Below are 20241 nucleotides of genomic sequence, written 5' to 3' on the forward strand. Positions count from 1 at the left end.
GTACTGACGAGTCCTCTGGCATTCAATAGGGGCGGGCCACATATGGGCTGCTAGCCATCTATTTGTTGACCCCCAAACTGTTCGCCTTCACTCTAGGCACTTTCCTATTACAAGTTCCAGAACGGCTCGGCCCCTGGCTCTGCCTCGGTCTCGCGTGACCTGGCCTCTATTGCTTCTCCATTACAGCAGGCACGAATCAACTGGGGCGGGTTTTGCAACTCAGAGATAAAACCCGCGAAGTCAGGTAAACTACATTGACCCCACACTTTAGCTAACCAACAACTGGTCAAACATGAGCTAATCTTAATGTCGGTTATGTGTTTGTGAGAACAATAAAGTAATAGACGGTACGGTGACTCGTTTGGAACCAAGATGATGCGATTGTGAATGTGTTTGTAAAGCTAACTATTGCAAGTTCTGATAGTGAGTGCATAGTGGCTAATGTATGAATTTGTGACGATGGCATAACTTGACTGATGACATGCTTATCCGATGTCATGACCTAACTCGACTTGTGTCTCAATTTGATGCGCTTGATTTTTTCTTTTTTTGCCACAATAACTTGACATGACTGACTGAAGACTTGAGACTTAATGACTTGCATGATCACCTCTGTTGCATTGCACATGCCAGGCTACGAGCTGGCAGCGTAACTCGAAATGCCACAGAGCAACAAGGACTTCCAGTCCTATGAAGCATCAGGAAACAGTGAATAAATATTACAACAGGAGCAGACTTACCAGCCCCGAGCACGTCGATATGGCCGCCGAGGAGGACGACAAGTCCCGGACAAATCCCTGATAGAAACAGTCATGAAACCCTTCGCTTCTGGTGACTGTGGCGATGCCATCCGAGCCCAGCGTCTGTACTGTGAAGCCCGGGCCAACCACCGAGGACGGCTGCAGCTCCAGGTGCAGGTCTTGGCCAAAGACAGAGAGGCGGTAGTGCACAGACGAGGACCGCGACGCAGACCTCCTGCTGCGACGGCCCCGCCAGCTCACATCATGGTTCAGGTATTGTCCCTGAGCGTCTACCTCCACTGGGGTGGCAAAGGCGTAGTCTGAGAGGAGACAGAGGACCAGAGGTCATATACAATGTCTTTGTCTTTTCGAGGGCCAAAACCAAGAGGTGTGTTCCTAAATTGTAAAAGTCAAGGACACAAAAACAAAACTAGTGAGAATGCCACACCACTGACAAAGGTACAAGGTCCTTGAGTGTTTATTTTCACGTAACTGCTATTTGTACCTTAAAGCCCCCAAAAAAGTTTAGAAAGCACCAAACAGCCTCTTCTGAAGAAGCAGACAGATACAGCAGGTCCCACAGGACTATTTGGAGCTGCAAAAAAGATGTGTGCCCACTATTTGTGTCAAGAACCTAAACGCAGAATCCATAAAGCAATCCAATCCAAGTGACAGGACATTGTACCCCTTAAAAGTTCAATAAAGATCTCTGAGAATGTATGCGGTCCTTGTCTTTGAGGAAGTTTTGCACCTGGGTGCTATTTATCCCTAGTTGCTGACACTTCTGTGTGTCCTGTGATTGACTAGCGATCAATCTAACGTGTTTTTTTTTCCCATTTGCCTTATATCCACAGGGAGAGACTCCAACTCCTTCTGACCTTCAACTAATGAAGCCTTGGCTACTGAACAATGGCTCATCATGAGCCATTAAATGAGTCATTCAAGATTGAAAAAAACAAAAACAAAAACTCTTTTTGTCCCAAAATTAGGGTTTTAGGACTCCCAGTTTACAAAGTACTTCCTGGATATTGTCAATTTGTTCTTGAGCAACGGCATCGCTGCAACCCGCAAACAGTTCAGGGGAGAGACTTTTGATGTATTTATTTTTTTGTTGATTGGTGAATTGGAATTTTGTGTCAGTGAGATGTACTGAATGTAAACATTATAAAATTACCTTCCGCTTCAGGATTACCGTAATCCCCGCGAAGAGCAAAACGTGCATAGCAAAAAAATAAATAAATAAAAAAGTAATTGATGAACCACCAAAGTGTTCATATTTGCCGATATTAAAGTTTTGAAATCCAGATATACCACAAACGAATCATAAATCATTACTCGGTATGGGAGAGTCCCAATACCGATCTCATTTAAAGGTATTGGTTATTCGTGAAGGTTTTCTACGGGTACTCCGGTTTCCTCCCACATTCCAAAAACATGCATGGCAGGTTAATGGAATACTCTAAATTGTGAGCGTGGATGGTTGTTTGTGCCAGAGGATTGGCTGGCAACCAGTTCAGGGTGTCCCCTACTGCCTACTGCCCGAAGACAGCTGAGAGGCTCCAGCACGCCCGCGACTCTCGTGAGGATAAACGGATTAGAAAATGGATGGATTGGTGAATCCTGGAGGCTGCCGATACCAGCCACCAATACTTAGTGTCAGGGGGGAAAAAAAAATATGACATCAATAAAGTCCTCCTCAGCAGTAGATGGCACTATTGACATACTTCCTTGGCACCAATGATTATTTAGAGAGAACTTTGGCAGCATTTTGTGGCATTCTCAAAGCATTTCAGACAGAGTGCATTTAAAAAAAAAAAGGGAATCTATGAGTTTGACAGAAAATAAAATGTACCACAAAAACAAGGTGGCTTGATCAATTACTATATTACAGTTATAGCAGGGATACAACAGTCCCTCAACTCAAATTTAGATTTTTCACTCCAAAATGTTCCCACACAAAGAACATATCGGGTAAAGGACAGGAAGTGTAATTGCTGTAAACAAATACAGTGAAACTGAGCCTCAGGCTGTCAGATGTTATGATAATAAATCAGACTGATGCATTTCCCAAAAAGAAAAAAAGATTTAAGCTGTGGTATATTACCTAAATTAAGCTGAATGGCAATGTACTGAGTTACCGCCTCCTCCAATCATACGACTGACTCGTCGGACATACAGCACATAACACTTGCTGTATGTCACATACAGTTCCAAACAGGAGAAGGCAGCAAACAAATACTTCATAGCTTCAATTACAATCCCTGTCAGGGCAAATAAATTCACTGTTTCCTCTCACACTTCAACACTGGGAAAAGACCACCTCTTTTTCAGCCAGCCCCCAATAAATTAAAGTTCATAAATAGTCCCTACAGGGCACATTTTTTGGAACCTCACGACCTGCTCGACCCCAACACTGCCACAGTGCCAATTTCCGAATTATTTCGAAGCATTTCCGTACTTGAGCCATCGCAAAGATTACCTATATTTACATTGGAATTTCTAAAAATCAAGTGCAGTTCATACTGAATGGTTTTTTCAAAATTAAATAATGGAAACCCAAAATCTGTCGCTGTGCTAAAACCCTTATCACCTGTATCATGTGTTAAAGTAATAATATAATCCCTGCAGAAGTAAGACACAAGCTCGGTGCCACTTATACCGCGCCAGCTAGCTAGCAACAGGCTTCGGCTGGCTAGCTAGTGCGGTTAACCACATTGCTCGAAAGTCAGTCATCATTTGCCACCATAGTGGCGATTAAACTCCACTTCTGACCAGTATCGTTCTCACCAAGGCATTATGAGAAAGGATGGAGAACCCGTGCTAATTGCTAAGCTAACCTAAAACTGACACGCAATCACTTAACACCGGAATTAAATGCTTGGGTTATTGAGTACGGGGCGGCCTGGTAGTCCAGTGGTTAGCACGTCGGCTTCACAGTGCAGAGGTACCGGGTTCGATTCCAGCTCCGGCCTCCCTGTGTGGAGTTTGCATGTTCTCCCCGGGCTTGCGTGGGTTTTCTCCGGGTGCTCCGGTTTCCTCCCACATTCCAAAAACATGCATGTCAGGCTGATTGGACGCTCTAAATTGTCCCTAGGTGTGAGTGTGGGCGTGGATGGTTGTTCGTCTCTGTGTGCCCTGCGATTGGCTGGCAACTGATTCAGGGTGTCCCCCGCCTACTGCCCGGAGATGGCTGGGATAGGCTCCAGCACCCCCCGCGACCCTAGTGAGGATCGAGCGGTTCGGAAAATGGATGGATGGATGGTTATTGAGTACATTTTTCACACAAGTCTGAGTGGAACCATGTTAAAGTAGACCATATTTGAATTTGAACCTCAAAATAGCAAGCAAATTAATACGTGTCTGGACACTGGAGAGAAAATTATACCCTACTCAATGAGAGCTAAACAGACCAGGAATAAATTATGTTCACTTTCGGCCACCGCCATCCAGAAAGATTGGCCCGATACGCGTAAAAGTATATGAATACAGTATAAAGTATTTACAATATCAGTTATGTTATTTGTTGCTGAGACTGTCTGGAAACCCTACTTTAAATCCCTACTCCGGTCTTGAAACCTTAAATCATTACCAGAGTGAATGCTGTTTCTTTTTTTATGTTTTTGTGATGAAAAAGCCTGCAGTGAGGCAAATTGAAACACGAATGCATGCACATCCGAGGCTAAATTTCCTCCATATTTACATTGGGTGGCCTATTTGTCATCGTAAGGTTGTAGCCAGCCAAACCAACTGGACAACCCCAGCAAGTGGAGCACTCACCGTGATTTAACCCGTGGCTGGTGGAGGAAGAAGAAGCAGAGGAAGAGAAGTAGTTGGCTGACACAGTGTGGATGGAGGCGTGTGTGCAGCATATGTGCAGAGTCTGCACACACAAAAAAAAAATGCACAGAAACAGAGAAGTATAGTAACAGGTGATGCATAATGACATAAGTCAAACTGGGGTCCGAGGCTTTTATGTTGAATTGTCAGTATTGTATGAGGGGGTCCTTGGAAAGAATTGCTCCCTGAAGGGGTTCCCCTCTGAGAACTTTTGACATAAATGACATCAATCACATGTGAATCAATACCTTGATGAGGCTCCAGGTCAGCAAGGTGGAGAGCAGCCGCACTGGAGCGCAGCCGACCAGCGGCATGGGGAGAGTCCAAACGATCAGAAGCAGACAGTCCATGGCGGTGGTCTTGGTGGTGGTGGTGGGTTCAGGGCGAGCTCACACCTCCCCGCGGCTCCTAAAAGTGCGCACGAGATGCAAAAGCACGCCAAATATTGCTATCATCGCGCAGTGCGCGCGCATCGTGGACCCCCCTCAGGTGAGGTCCACTTGTGTGAGGCAGGTAGTCCGACTCTCACTGAATGAGTGAGCGAGTCCGGGTGGGAGAGCCGGCCGTGCGCTTTTGGCACCAATGAGCGCTCAGCATCTCGAGAGCACGCGTGGAAAGACGTGGGAAGAGAGGTGCGCGCGACTCGGAACGCCCACACTCGGTCGTGCGCGCACGTAGACGCACCCGCTCGAGTTGTCACGTGCGCGTGGACGTCGTGAGAGCGGTTTACGTGACACGCCTCGAGTGTCTTATATGCTCCGTGTTCGAATGGTTGAACACTTTCGGCGTAAAGTGCTCTGCATTTGCATTGAGACCACAGCCAATCCAAAACGCAACAGTGGCAATGCTGACGTGCACGTGTCAGTCAGTATGTACATTAATCCTGGTTTGCATATGCATTCAAGCATGCATAGTCGTGTTGCTTTTTGGAAATGGCATTCACAGCATTGCATTTGAAGGTATGTGCATGCTGAGACAAGCATTCCCGAAGAATGCAGTATCCAATAACAAACTTTTTTTTTTAAATTACAGTACCTAAATTAAGGAAGGAAGCAAAAGAGCAAGAAGAAAGGATTGGAGGAAGGAAGGGAGGGAGGAGGGAAGGAAGGATAGATGTATGGAAGGATGGAAATAAAAACAGAGATGCAGGGGTAAAGGGAGAAGGCAAGGAAAGGCGTCTGTGTGTTGGTATGAAAAGGAAGAAAGAAAGAAAAGCTGTATGAAATAATGGAAGGAAGAAAGGAAGGGATAGAGAAAAGGATGTGCGAAAGAATGGAAGGAAGGAAGGAGGGTGGTATGAAAGGGATGGTTAAAGAAAGGAAAGGAGGAAGGGAGGAAGGAAGAAAAGCAGGAAAAAGGAAGGAAGGAAGAAAGAAAGAATGGAAGGGAGAAAGAAGGGATGGAGGAAAGTGAGAGGAAGGATATGTGGAAGGAAGGAAGGGATGGAGAAAAGGATGCATGAAAGAATGGAAGGAAGCAAGGAAGGAAAGGGGGAAAGTGGGAGGAAGGAAGGAAGGAGGGGTGGTATGATAGGGACGGTGGAAGAAAGGAATGAAGGAAGGATTCACGTATGCAAGGAGGGTAGGGAGGAGGATGGAATGAAAGATGGAAGGAAGTCCAGAGGGAAATAGAAGTTTAAGGAAGGAAGGAAGGGACCACACACAGTTTTAAATGAAACTGATGCATCATGACAACTTGACAACATTTCATTTGTCACCGCAACCAGTGAGGATGCAAAGTTCCAATGTGATGCACACCTTTTTGTGCATCTTTTGGCTCTCCAAAATGTGATTGTTTTGCGTGAATGAAATTCATCAAGTCGCTGCCTGGGCCCGAAATATGAAAAAATTCAATCCAGAGTGACATACTTTTCAGCATTTCAACAGCTGGAAACATTGTCGGTTGGCGCTTCGTGTTGAAAGGTGTGTCATGTCAACGATCCATGAAGAGAGTTTTCATTTCTTTCTCCTGATCCTGCCAGGACTATTTTCTGTAGCGGAAGACATGTAAGCCTTCCACACATCTTTCCATCAATTTGAGCATATGATATCAGAGGATATGATATCACGTTACACTTCAGTGGTACTGGCAGGCGGGGCAAATTCTTTGCGGTTTGCCGGCGTCCTGTGGCAGGTGTTGCTGTGAGCGGCTGAAAATATGAGTTGTGCTGCGGTTGTTGGACATGACGGGTGCGGTAACGCGATAATGCAAAATGAAACCAAATCTGCAACGGAAATGCTACAACAGACATGCTTGCAAATCTCAAACTCAGACTGAATTTATTCCTTTGTGTGAATTGTGACTGCTTTTTCCATAACTTTTACCACAAAGGAAACTGTCCCTGTAATCACACCACACCTCCAAATTGTCGTTTCTCACCTCCTCTACGTGTGTGTGTGTGTGTGTTTGGGATTCCCCCACTTAGGGTCTTTGAAGTCAAAGAGGGAGTGATCATGTCATCAGTTACCAGTCAGGTGACAGGTTCCTGTACCCGTCGACACAATTTGATGATGTCACAGCAGAGGTGAGAAGCAGGATGTTTGATGTGTGCTTGTTGCCGGGCAGAACATCTATTAAAAAAGCAACAACAACAACAACAATTTTAAAAAAGCTTGACAAAAACACTTTGAAAATACATGCCACTTACAAAAGTGAAATATCAGAATAAACCTAAATTGCACTCCATCCTTTAACGGTGAACTTAATTTGACCTCTCAACTTTTGAAGGCGCACATCAAATGGTTTCAGTACTTTTGGGCTACAGTGCCTTTTGATATCAAAGTTTGACTCAAAACTGTTTGGGTATAGTAAATATAATTGCAAGCGCTATATTAATGGTGAAATGTGAAGAATTTGAATTGTTTTCATAAAATACTTCTTACATAATAAGAAGATACATAATACTTAATACATAAAATACATACTTCTGATGTTTTGCGTTTAAAAATAGAGCATGAGGTTGCGCAAAAGATGAGCTTCCCAACAGCGGTTCGTTTGGTGTAAATAAAACAACAATTGTGTTGCTGGAATGAGACGCTCGGGTTGGCAAAAAGCAACAAGTTTGATTTTGACAGGTGGCTTCTTCTTCAGTGTAAAAAAAAGGATGGAGTGAGAGCAGTGGTGTGCTGCCCTCTACAGTCAGAAGGCAGAAATTCATTTAGAAATACGCAATCATCACAATGTTTTGACACATTCAGGCGAATGACCCATCAGTTATCATACTGTTCCACATAAAAATCTGCGATATATATGGGGAACACCAGAGTACATTTATGATGACAGTCACTTGTTGGCATGTAAAGGGAGCAGCTTGACCCCTCCTGCTCTCCCTGAAGGTGGGGAGTACCAACTACAGAATAACAGGGAGCGTTTGTTTTGCGTTAGTTTGACGGCTGCACTCTGAAGGGCTGCAGGCATCAGGTATCAAGTGATAAAAACGAGGCTCCGTGTTCTATTAGTCAGCACTTTTGCATTGACATACAGGAGCTCTGGCGTCCACAAAGGACTCCTGCTTTGTCTCTGCACTATTAGCCGGCCAGGACAACTGTTGACAGAAGAAGACATCATTTTGCAACATGACAAAGAGAATGTGTGAGAAAGCAACCGCCAGGGAAGCTCAAAATGAAGCAACAAAGGTTGAGTCGGCTTCGGTAGGGGATGAAGTTTGTCGTTTCAATTTGTGGAATGAGGAATTACGTCATTCAAAAAAATTGTAGAATTATGGATTTACCCGTGGGTTGACCAATGATGAGTCATGGTTTTGGCCGACGGTGTTTCTTGGGCTGAATCGTGGGGCCCTATTTTCGTGCCCAGCGCAACTCTAGCACAAAGTGAAGTCTAAACTGTGCGCATGGGCGGAGTTTTCTTTCTTTTGGTATTTTCGTAGACAATTTGCGTTTGCGGCGTTGTGGGAGTGAACAAAGTCGACTTGCTTCTTGGCCAATGAAAGCGGCGCCACTCATTCCTCTAAATTCAGCACAGGAGAGGCGCACACATAGTCTTTGACATTGCGGAAGCAGAAGTCGAGAGTCTGTACAGAAGATTGAAGCGCGCAAAGTATGTTTACAAGGAACTCCATTAGCAGATGATGTAAAGTTTTCCAGGGCTATCACAGATCACCACTGTGAAGTGGGCACTTTCCACCCGAAACTGCTTTCCACCCGAGCCAGGTTTTTTGTTTTTTAATATACTAAAGATGATGATGATGATGCTAATGGTTCAAAGAATTTATTTCTTCAAGGACTCCATGATGTGGTCACATGCATGAATGAAATATGATAACATCCACGGCACAAATCCACCACCAAACACTAAATCCACTAAAATCCCATTAAATCATCTGCACCGCAACTTAGATCTGCTTTTAGATGGTCTAAAGTCTAGTCTACTCTATGCCACCAAATTGTCAGGTGCGTAGAAAATAAAACACCCTTGGTAAGCCACAACGCCCAACATGGCGCAGCACAGTCTGCCAAGTTCCTAGACACACTAGACACTTGTCCCAGCACAAAAAAAAAATGAAGATGCACAAGTTTTTACACCAAGGGCACATGTGCCTGTTTCTGGAAAAAAAATGGCCTGGGATGCTTAGCATGTTAACCGGCTGTGAATCCTGGGTTGACCCTTGGTATTTGGTGGGGTTCCCCTTGTTGCTTTGCAGGTTGCCTTCTGTTGCTTTTGAGCATGAATTCTTTTGGGGTTTTGACTCAACGGTTGCTTCATCGGTTGACACATGATGCTTTTGACCCATGATCCTTTCTGAGTTAAAGAAATTCACCCACAGTGCTTGTGCGTTGACCTACGTGGCTTTTGACATTAGGTGCTTAAGGGGCTGGCTGATTCATGACGCTTTGTGAGTTGACCGATGATGCTTTGTGGGTTGAACCCTGGTGCTTTGTGGGTTGACTCATGGGTCTTTGGATCCATAGAACTCCATGTATTGACCCATGGTAATCTGTGGTTTGAGCCACGGGTAGTTTGCCCCACGACGCTTCACCCGTTAACCAAAGTTGCTTTCTGACCCGTGATACTCACGTGTTGACCCCCGTGGTGCCTCGTAGGTTGACCAAAGTGTCAAAAATGGCGTGCCGCATTCCCCCTCGCTCGCTTGACATCTCGTGCTTTGATTCGCTCCGCCAGATCAGACGCTCAATTTTTCTCACCGACGGCGCTGGTCGCACATTCAGCGAGCTCGATGGGCCGCGAAAAGCTGTCGACGCACACCGTCCGGGCCTCAGTGACTCACTTCAGAGGTGATGAGATAATGAGGTCCGATCCAGGAGCTCCTCGGTCTCGTGTTCCTCACCACGCCACAAACACAACTGAGCACTCAGCGCCTGCCAAAGTAACCCCAAAATCCACCCCCGACAACTCCCCCCCTTTCCCATATCCATCCCAAATCCATCACAGTCAACACACAGCATGGCCCATATCTGTTGGCCGGATCCCAGCTGAGGGAGGGATTTCCCAACTTTTTTCCCCCCCAGATCCCACCCACATCCTTGGAGGGACGTGACAGAGTGCAGGTCCCCGTGGCGGTCGCGCTTAATAGACGCTTGTCCTGCCTCTTTTGTCCCAGGGCGCCATCTAATTGAGATGATGGGCTTGACCCAAAAGCCATACGAGAATGACGGATTTATTCTTCGGCAACACGGTGAAGCAGCGGTTGGCACGTCTGCTTCACAATTCTGGGATTTGCGGGTTGGATTTCAGTTTCGCCTGCATGGTCTCTGACTTCCTCTCACATTCCGAAATTATTTGACACGATCAGTTGTCCACTGTAGTAACCACTGTACCTGAAAGGGTTAATTTACAAAACAATAAAAACATGTTTTTTTTTAAAATGTATTTATTTTAACCAGTGACTTAACCCTTGACACCGAATCACCTAAATTTGCTCTTAACCTAAACCTAAACCCTACTGCCAAACCCTAACTTAACCGCAAACTCGAATAAATGTCAAACCTTCATATCTTAATCCCAACCTTAATTTAACCCCCTCAACGTCCCCCCCCCCCAAACTGAAATTGTGGAAGCAGAGGGGTTGAACAGCGTCACCACAAAGAACAATCACCACTCACCTGAGATGCTTTAGGTCAAACCGGCCACCCAGAACTCCCCGGGGGTCATGATCCGCAGATTGTGGGTCTGCAAAATAATGATGCAGTAAATAACGTTGTATCCTTTAAGAAAGTGCGCACGTGACGTATCATCATCACTTAAATTCTTTCTAGAATACAATGCATGTAATAAAGTTTAAACTTGTATTTGTTTTAAATTCACAAATCCAATATTATTCTCATAATGTTGCATCTTACTAGAACAAAAGAGGACAGCATTTGTAGACGATCCCGACATCTCGGTCGAGACGCCTTGCACCGTCGGACCTCGCAGAATCGCCATCGCGGTCGTCGGCGGTCACATGCTTTCTCACTCGCTCTTTTTCCTTCCTTCAGACGGACGGGCAGAGAGACGGACAGGCGAGGGCCAAATTACAGGATGGAGGACAAACATGTCGGGTAAAAATACACGCAGGTTCATCAGGCCGCGACGGGGGCGAGGCTGTTTTTAGAACGTATCTTCTCGCGGATAATCTCATCCTCTTCATTTGTGGCTCCACTGGAAAGGAAGGGCCATACTTTGTGTCCGTATGTGTGTGTGTGTGTGTGTGTGTGTGTATTTAAATATAAATATGGATCACTTGTTTTGGGAAATGCACCATGAAGTGGAGGGCAAGCCGAAAGAACGAGAAAGATATTTATTTTTGTATTAAATGACGCCAAGGTCACGAGATGGCTTGGGAGCAGACCGTTAAAAATGTTGTTTTTAGGGACAATGGAAAAAAGTCTTGTCCTGATTCGCAAAGAGCGGTTTGACATTGCTGTTCCTCAAACGGCCGGTCGCCGCATGATCTGATGATTCGACGATCAACATACAATCAAGGAGGATTATGCGAGAAAATAAAATTTTGGATTCCCCGTCGTAAATTTCAGTGAGGATCTGGATAACTGTTGGTTAGTTAGATGGGCAGCAGAAATACGCAAAAAGTACCTAACCATATTTCTGCCAGACTTGCAAAGCCGGCTTGGGTGATGTGCAACATTCATTGGTTGAGCGTTTAGCTCGTTAGCTCAGTTACTGTTCTTTGTTGTTTTACGCTAACCCTTTCATGCATCCTGTAACCTGATAACATGATAAGATGTCCACGGTCCCCGAAAGGGTTAATTTTTGGATGAAGTTAGGACTGTTAATATTCACAATGTTTGAAGCCAAAGTGTTAGATGTTGGGAAACTAATCCAGTCAGGAAAAAGAAGCCTTTGCCTGGCACGACTAATGAGTGTTATAAGTTCTGCTTTGACTATTCTTATTCATTCCCAGCTGTCTTTGGACAGTAGGCGGGGGGACACCCTGAACCGGTTGCCAGCCAATGGCAGGGCACGCAGAGACGAACAACCATCCATGCTCACACTCACACCAAGGGACAATATTGAGTGTTCCATTAACCTCCGTGGGAGGAAACTGGAATACCCGGAGAAAACCCACGCAAGCCCGGGAGCTGGAATTGAACCCGGTATTGCTACACTGTGAGGTCGATGCGCTAACCACTGGACCACCGGGCAGCCTCTGACTCTTCTCAGTCTCAGCATTTAAAGCTGTCATATCAGTTGGTTTTTAAAGACTCACACATTTCGTTTTCTCTGGATCAATTCGAGTGGAAAAGGACAATTTTGTAAGACATGCTGATGTACGTTAAAGGACACAAGAAATGTCATCTCGCTTTTTGGGTCTCATGGCTTATTTTGAGAAGTGACTGAGGGGATACCTGACTGTCTCTTCTGTCCAAAGTTGAAGACAATTAAGAGTGAAACCGAACAAAACAATTTGTAGGATGTAGTTCACTCCCTCGCACAAATGAGAATCGATAAGAGACTTCAGATAGAATCGTATCAATAACGTGTATTGGTAATTCCATCTGAATTGCTACATTTTTAATCAGTTCCCATCCCGAAACTTTAGAAAGCGAGACCATCTGCGCTTCGCTCTCCATCAGTCTCAATTACGCGGCAGATTTGTTGCTTGTCCCCAGACGGCTTGGGAAAGTCGAGCAACAAAAAGTGCTAAATTGGCAACGCGGCGTTGCTCTTTACCTTCCTCCGCACTCGGTCATCAATGGAATGAAGGTCGCTCTCGGCTCCACGGATGAAAAGTCAACCCATTGATTGATTGATTGATTGGACAGAATGGAGTAATGTGAGACCAGGGAGCATCAACAATGCTGATGCAAAAGATTCCCAGAGGCAATATATGCCCCCCCCCCCCTGCCCCCAACCCCAAACATGGCTTGATTTAACCCCTTCATTCACCCTGTAACCTGATAACATGGTAAGATGTCCACTGTATTGACCGCTGTCCCTGAAAGGGTGAAGAAAATTGTTAGATGTCACTCTCACGTCAAATGACTGTGTTACTTACCCCCAAAGGTCTGATTGCCCCCGGCAAAAAAAAAAAAAAAAAAACAGCATTCGGCACCTCCGTGAACGACCAGTGGGCAAACCAATCGATTTTCCTCCTCCAAGGACAGATCATTGTGACCCACGTTGCCTTTTCTTGACATTGCTTCCTTCTCCACACAACAGAGAGCAAAAGCAAACGAAAGAGGGAGGTCAGTGCACACAAATGCTCATTGTCCTGACAGAGCAGGATATGTGTTGCAGCATACAACCAAATGAGCTGACTCACTTCAAGCTCGCGGCCAACAACGGAAGGTTCTCAAAGGTTGCACTGAAGCAAAGTCAAACATGAGTTGGGGGATAACCAACAAATGAAGGTTTTGACCTGCCCGGTGGGCTCAGTTGTGCGGACCCAAACACTATGAGAGCAAACGGGGATTTAAGCGGACGCTCAGGGGGGATTGAATCTTTTCCGTTGCTGCTTCTTCTCTTCGGAATGACCTCCTGCTAAACGTTGGGCAAGCCCCATTTCTTATTTTCTTGTATTCTTGTTTCTTGAATTATTTTTGCTCCACGTACAGCACTTTGTATACAGCGGTGGTTGTTTTAAAGTGCTCGAGAAAGACAGTTGCCTTGAGTTAAGTTGAATTTTAGATTCTCTGGGGACCATTTGGATGTCAATCTACACCTACTGCCCCATAAAATGTTTTGGTCTTTCGACAAAAGAGGAAAATATGGCCCAATATGAAAGGATCGAGAGCAGGGGTTCTACTGTGATGCAAATGACCAAAAAAAAAAAAAAGCAATTATGAAAGTCCGTGAACATTAAATAATGAAAAAAATATTTTTCCATACGTTTCCTGACGGCGGCCCGGTGATCCTGTGGTTAGCGCATCGCCCTCACTGTGCAGAGGTCGTGGGTTCGATCCCGGCTCCGGCCTTCCTGTGTGGAGTTTGCATGTTCTCCCCGGGCCTACGTGGGTTTTCTGCGGGTACTCCAGCTTCCTCTCACATTCCAATTGGAATGCGGCAGGTTAATGGAGCACTCTAAATTGTCCTTAGGGGCTGAGTGTGAGCGCGGATGGTTGTTCGTCTCTGTTTGCCCTGCGATTGGCTGGCAACCGGTTCAGGGTGTTCCCTGGTTCACGGAGGATTGGTGTATGACGACAGGATCGTATTATTTGGGTCTCTGGAGCAGACGATCCACCATGACGCATCTGGCAAGAAAAAAAAAAAATCAAAGTTGACAAAAAGTATAGTCTGTACTTTCTGGATGGTGGGCGTGGACATCTTTCAAGGCCTTAGTTTTCACCGAGGCATAAATGCGGACGTGCTGTACATCAGTGGGCGTGAAAGCACTTCACGTGTAATTTGGGCCTTGAACGTTGTGTGTATCTAAGACAGGAGATGGTAAGTATGGTATGCGGCATTCACAGTGTCGGTTGATTGTTTTGTAAAACGAAAGGCAAAGTGTCTCTTGCTGCACCAAGAATCACAATCAGCCATTCTGGTTTGTAAATGCGGAGAGACGACTGCAATCTTCCTTGACGAGGGCAAATATTGTCTTTGACGTGTACAAAAACGTGAATTTTGAATGTTTGTTGAAGAGTAGATTGTCTTTGACGTCCTGAAAACGTGCACGTTAGGTTTGTTGAGGATTAAAATGTCTTCCTTCTCTGATCTCTACAACAGCCCAAAGACTTTTATTGTAAGAAGAAATTGTCTTTGATGTTTACCAAAAGAGGTACTGGATGTTTGATTCCTTGACAATCTGTGTGTTCAGTTTATTGAAGACTAAATAGCACACTGGCTTCACTGACAATAAATAAGTTTCATTTTTGAAATTCGTACATGTGATTTGGTGTGAATAACATCAAATACAATTTCGTCTTCATCGACTCTAATGTATTGTGTATGGAACCGTACATACATGGGTCATTGTAGATCAAAGACAATTTAGTCTTCAATGAACCAAACATTTGTTTACAGTCAACAGCAAAGACAATATGATACAAATTGTGGATCAATGCGCTTTTCTTATTATTTTGGATGGAATGCCCATGCAAATTAGCCTATAGGAGCTACTTGTCATGGTTGAGTTGTACTGCATTGCGGCGACAGCGATTATGAAGAACAATGACAGTCTTTGACTTGTCAACATGACGTTAATGGCGTGTGATGGTGGCACCGCTTGCTGTTTTTTTTTTTTTGCACGCGTTCTCATGACCATTAAAGGGGGCTGCATGTCAGCGTGACCAAACACTGGCGGCGCTACATAATGACAGGCAGAGCATTGCACATGAGCTCATCAAAGACCCCCTCCCACAACCCCCACCTATCCCAGCCCAACACACACCACCTCCTCCACGTGGGGTCTTCAAAGCCAACAATGGAGGCCCAACTTGTTTCGTCTGATGCCACCGACCACTTTCAAGCGCCGCCGGGCCCACAGGAAGCTCGTCATCCAGGCAGCGGAGTGCGAGGGAGTGCGAAGTTGGGGCGGGCAGCGTTAAGGGGGTTGGGGCAGGGTGGGGGGGGGACTCCTGGGTGTACATGGGGTGGGGCAGTGGGGCTCTTGTGTCGCAATTTTCCGCCCTGATTGGAGAGAATGAGCGAGCATTCTGTGCCTCAGCCGAGTGGCAACGACTGGTTGGATCAGCCGTTTGGGAAGACTCTCTCACAGCCGGAGATGTGACATCACTTTGATGGACGGTGACAAAAAATATATATATACAGGTATATATATATTTTTTATTACAGCTGGCGTTGAATTCTACAAAAACAAGAATATTTATTTGGTACTTAATTTCATTTGATGTTTTGGAAAACTTGTCAGGCCGCGATCGTGTAGTGGTCAGTACCCTGCGTCGTGGCCGCAACAACACTGGTTCGAATCTTGGTCATGGCATGTGCAAAAACCATACTTAGCGGTCCGGTGGTTTGCGCGTCGACCTCACATTCAATAACAGCTGCGGCCTCCTTGTGTGAAGTTTGCATGTTCTCCCCGGGCCTATGTGAGTTTTCTCCGGGTACTCCGGTTTCCACCCACATTCCAAAAAACATGCATGGCAGGCTGATTGAACACTCCAAATTGTCCCTTGGTGTGAGTGTGGGCACGGATGGTTGTTCGTCTCTGTGTGCCCTGCGATTGGCTGGCAACTGGTTCAGGGTGTCCCTCGCCTGCTGCCCGAAGACAGCTGGGATAGGCTCCAGCACCCCCGGCAACCCTTGTTAAGAGGATCGGAAAATGGATGGATGGATGGAAAACTTGTTAATCAGAATATCATTCTGGTCTGCGGGCATTCCAGTCCAAGATCATCTGTCAGTCTATCAATCACCATTGTAAAGAAGAAAAGACTTAGACCTGATCCCTGAAGCAGTCCTACCTCCAACTTAAACTGCTCTGTCACACCTTCAGCACACCTCACCGCTGTTCTGCTAACATCTTCCATGTCCTCAACTACACTCTGCCACACGGGATCTCCTCACACACAACCACAGTTCCTCTCTGTTACAGACTTTTTCAAGATCAACAAAGACACACTTCTGTCCTGAATCTAGCCTCCGCTACTCTTTCCCATGACTTCACTTGTGTGACGAATCAACTTGATTTCTGCATAATTTCCCACAACTGTGCACATGGCCTTTGTTCTTCAAAAAGGGCACCAGCACACTTCTCCTCCTTTTCGCCGTCATCTTATCACCCTCTGGACTTCTATTGAACAACCTTGACCAAAATCCTCTCAGCTACTTCACCTGAATGTGTCACGCTGGGGTGAGGGGTTGTTTGTTTGTCTGGTCACTTCCTGTTTTATTTTGAAAGAATGTTTCAATGGTCCTTATCTCTCTTTGCGCCAGTGTGTTTCGTCCTTCGGCGTGCACTGCAGCCTCTCGCCACAGATCTGACCATCTGTCCTTTCCTTCTTTCCGCAGCCTTGCCTATTTTGAGTTTTCAGCCGCTGATCCTCAAATAAATATCTCCTTTACTCTGAACCCTGCAACCGTGTCCAAGCCTGGTATGGACAGGATGCTTTCATACCTTTAGTGGTATGTTTTGGAAACCAACAGCTTTTTCATTTTTCATCCTCTTTCGTACCGACATGTCTCTTACTAATCACTGCTACTTCCTGGTCCACCAAAATTGCTTCTTCCCCTCTTCCTTCTCTCATTTTCCTTATTCATCAACTCCTCGGAGTACTCGTTCCATTTATCCGCTCCACAAATTGCACGGTGAGAACACATTTCCATCTCCATCCTAACCTGCTGCACAGATTTTCCATGTCTCTCTGGCCGTGTAGATATTTTCTCCCCGTTTACGGTCCGACCTGACATACTCTCTTTCCTCCATTCGTGTATTTATGCACCAGTTCCCAAATGCGTTTTATGCAGCAATCTCATTAAATAAAACTTGAAACAAGACGCTCGGGTTCATTTCTGAAAATCCTGTAAAGATGGCTTTCGATAACAATGACTTTGGGTAAGACGATGGCTAGAGATTATTGTCGACGTTTATTTTTATTTTTTTTACTCATGGTCACATCCTGCCGCACTGGCCCCGCCAAAACATCAAAAGCATGCAATTTTCATCATGGAGTCCACCCTGCGATACCGCATCATCTGGTCTGCGGAACGCAACTTTGGAGCAAATGTTTAGCATGCGCGGACCTACGGAGAAAGAATCATTTTGTTTATGGGGGGGGGGGAAATGCAGTTGGTGATTCAGAATTTCTCAGCGGGTAAAATCTGGAAGAACATCAGTGATGAAAATGAAGACAATAAATTATACTGTCTTTGATGTTTAGGAAACTTTGGATGTTATGTTAATTGAAGCCAAAATTGTCCTCAAATGTTGATGAAAATACAAACTTTAGCTTAGTTGAAAGCTAAGTTGTCTTTTGTGTTCCCCAAAACAAATATAACAGCATAATTAAAAGCTATTATTTTCACGTAAACGAAAACACATACCACTAAAGCTTCAGCAATTATATTTTTCCTTTTTTATGAAAACAAGAGTGCTCAGTCCGCTTAAGACGTTATTAAAACAATTACAGTAAGTTGTATTTGTTTTCAAAAATGTTAGCCGTTTTGAAAGTTAAATTTTTTTATGCGATTTATATGCATGTTAGGGTCACTAAATTGTCTTTAGTATTTATCAAAATTGATTTGGTTCATTCATGTATCCACCCAGTCTTATTTGATGTTTCACTAAAACATGTGTTAGGCCCATTGAAGAATTGTCTTTGATATCTCGGAAGACATTTTCGATTCATTGATGACAAAATGTTTTTCAAAAATGTTCTCAAAAACATTTTTCGCTTCAACAAAGGTTACAAATGGCATTTGATCCTGACATTGCGTTGAATAAAGACTCTAAAGTCTAAATTGTTTTATGTTTACGGCGGTTTACCATCTGCAACAGATTTAGGAGAATCCCTGAAAAGATTGTGTGTGTGCACCTCATCAATTCTTGCTATTTACCGCTATCTAGTGGTTGAATGTAGTACTCACAAGAATTACAATCACCAAAACGTACATGTTGTGCAAAGCGGTCATCTTTGCATGATCTCACAAATATAAGATACAATAGCATCGTCTGTACAAAGGTAAATAAAGCAACTAAATTGTTATTACTTTCAAAAATTGCATTTGAAACAGATACACTACCAACCCAATCATTTATACAAATGATTGGGCATCACAGACACACACGCATATAAACAGTACTCACGTACAGGCTTGTTGCACTTCCCGACGTTGCCAGTAGGCGCCACTAGATAATAGTTTTTTTTCTTTTTATCATGGGGCATGTGGGCTTGCGGTAGGAACGCCAGCGTCCTGCGGAATTCATTCAATGTTAAATAGCAGATGGATGTCGTTGCCACGGCAACACATTGTTCCTCCTTTGTCAGTATCACGTTAGAAAAAAAAAAAGTTGACACAAGGTCGACAGCGGTAAGCAGCTGCGTCGCTAAGTGATCTGATTTTACTGTCCCTGGCGGACGTGCTATTCGGCGGTGATTCACGATGTTCCCAAATATGGCCCTGCGTAATATGGCAAGTTGATCCATTGGTGTCACCTTGGACCGGATGTGGAGTTTACAGCACCAACGTTTCAGGCAACGCAAAGCATCGATGTGGGAATTGACCCGTGGGTGTATTGTCCGCAGAGAAAAGGACGGCCGTTCACGCCTTTGGAAAGAGGCCCTGATAATTTATGGGCAGCCACTTGTTGATTTCTTTTGTGGAATTATTTAGGTTTCCATCCATCTAATCTTTCATTTGTCATCTTATCCGTCTGCCGATCCATGAATCAATCAGGTTGCCTTTCGGCATTCGGCTCCGCAATGGTCGTATCACTGATTTGAAGCATTTTCTGATCAACCGCACTGAACTATCTGACGACATGATCTTGCTTGCTCAACCATCTTGTTCCAGATGTTCTTAAAAATCAAAAGGGATCTCGCCCACGACAACAATCACTGACTCCTGAACAATACGACTGAAAGGAAGGGAAGTTGCGAGCTAAACTGCCACGTATTTGGGAAAAAACAAAAAACAAAAAACCCGCACCCATTGTACTCCCAGTGATGGTTATTTTATGTCTTAATAGCATTCAATATTATGGATCCCCGCTGTTTGCTGGGAGGCGTCTTCACCCCTAAAAATAACATTATCTTTGTTTCAAGGTGCACAGACCATTAGCGACAAGAAGAAAAGTCAATTAAAGCGCTGATTAAAAATTCTCTCCAGGATGTCAAGCGCGGGCGACATCTTATTTTCTAGCTTGGTCTGACTAAATAAGATGTTTTTTTTGTTTGTTTGTTTTTTTAACACAAATTAAATGTTTTCAGAGATTGTTTATCTCCTTGCCAACGTGTGGCAGATGCTAAAAAAGATGTTTGCTTCGTGTGAGATGAAGTTTTGTACTTTTCATTATTAACTGTGGCTAGCTTCTCTTTATGATTTAAGTGCATGCTAGGCCTGTCTGTCAAGAATTAGCCCACAGAAAAGTCTCAAAAGCCATTGTAGGACACCGGAAGTCAGCCATTTTGGTGAGAAGCAGACATTTTAGTGTCATTTTGGTCCCTGTTTTTTCACAAATCCCTAACAATTCACACCCAAAAGCCAGTTAGACTGAATTTTAGCTAATATGTCAAAAAAAGCACTGATTACACATATAACTGTTGATAAAATACTAAACAATATGCAGTAA

At 44.6% G+C, this 20241-nt stretch overlaps 1 protein-coding gene across 1 annotated transcript in view; it reads right to left on the reverse strand.

Annotated features, from left to right (window-relative positions):
* The window catches only part of adamts18 (ADAM metallopeptidase with thrombospondin type 1 motif, 18), a 57515-nt gene extending 52377 nt beyond the window's left edge, over window positions 1-5138 (reverse strand). Inside the window, exons 1-3 of the mRNA XM_086107621.1 lie at window positions 4826-5138; window positions 4518-4620; window positions 741-1060 (exon numbers count right to left, since the gene is read on the reverse strand). Coding sequence (XP_085963747.1) covers window positions 741-1060; window positions 4518-4620; window positions 4826-4927 — 525 coding nt within the window. The 5' untranslated portion in view covers window positions 4928-5138. The remainder of the gene's footprint in view (window positions 1-740; window positions 1061-4517; window positions 4621-4825) is intronic.
* Window positions 5139-20241: the final 15103 nt, after the last annotated feature.

This window comes from Hippocampus guttulatus, chromosome 3 (assembly GCF_054856545.1).
Source record: "Hippocampus guttulatus isolate MCC_2025c chromosome 3, RoL_Hgut_1.0, whole genome shotgun sequence".
NCBI lineage: Eukaryota > Metazoa > Chordata > Actinopteri > Syngnathiformes > Syngnathidae > Hippocampus > Hippocampus guttulatus.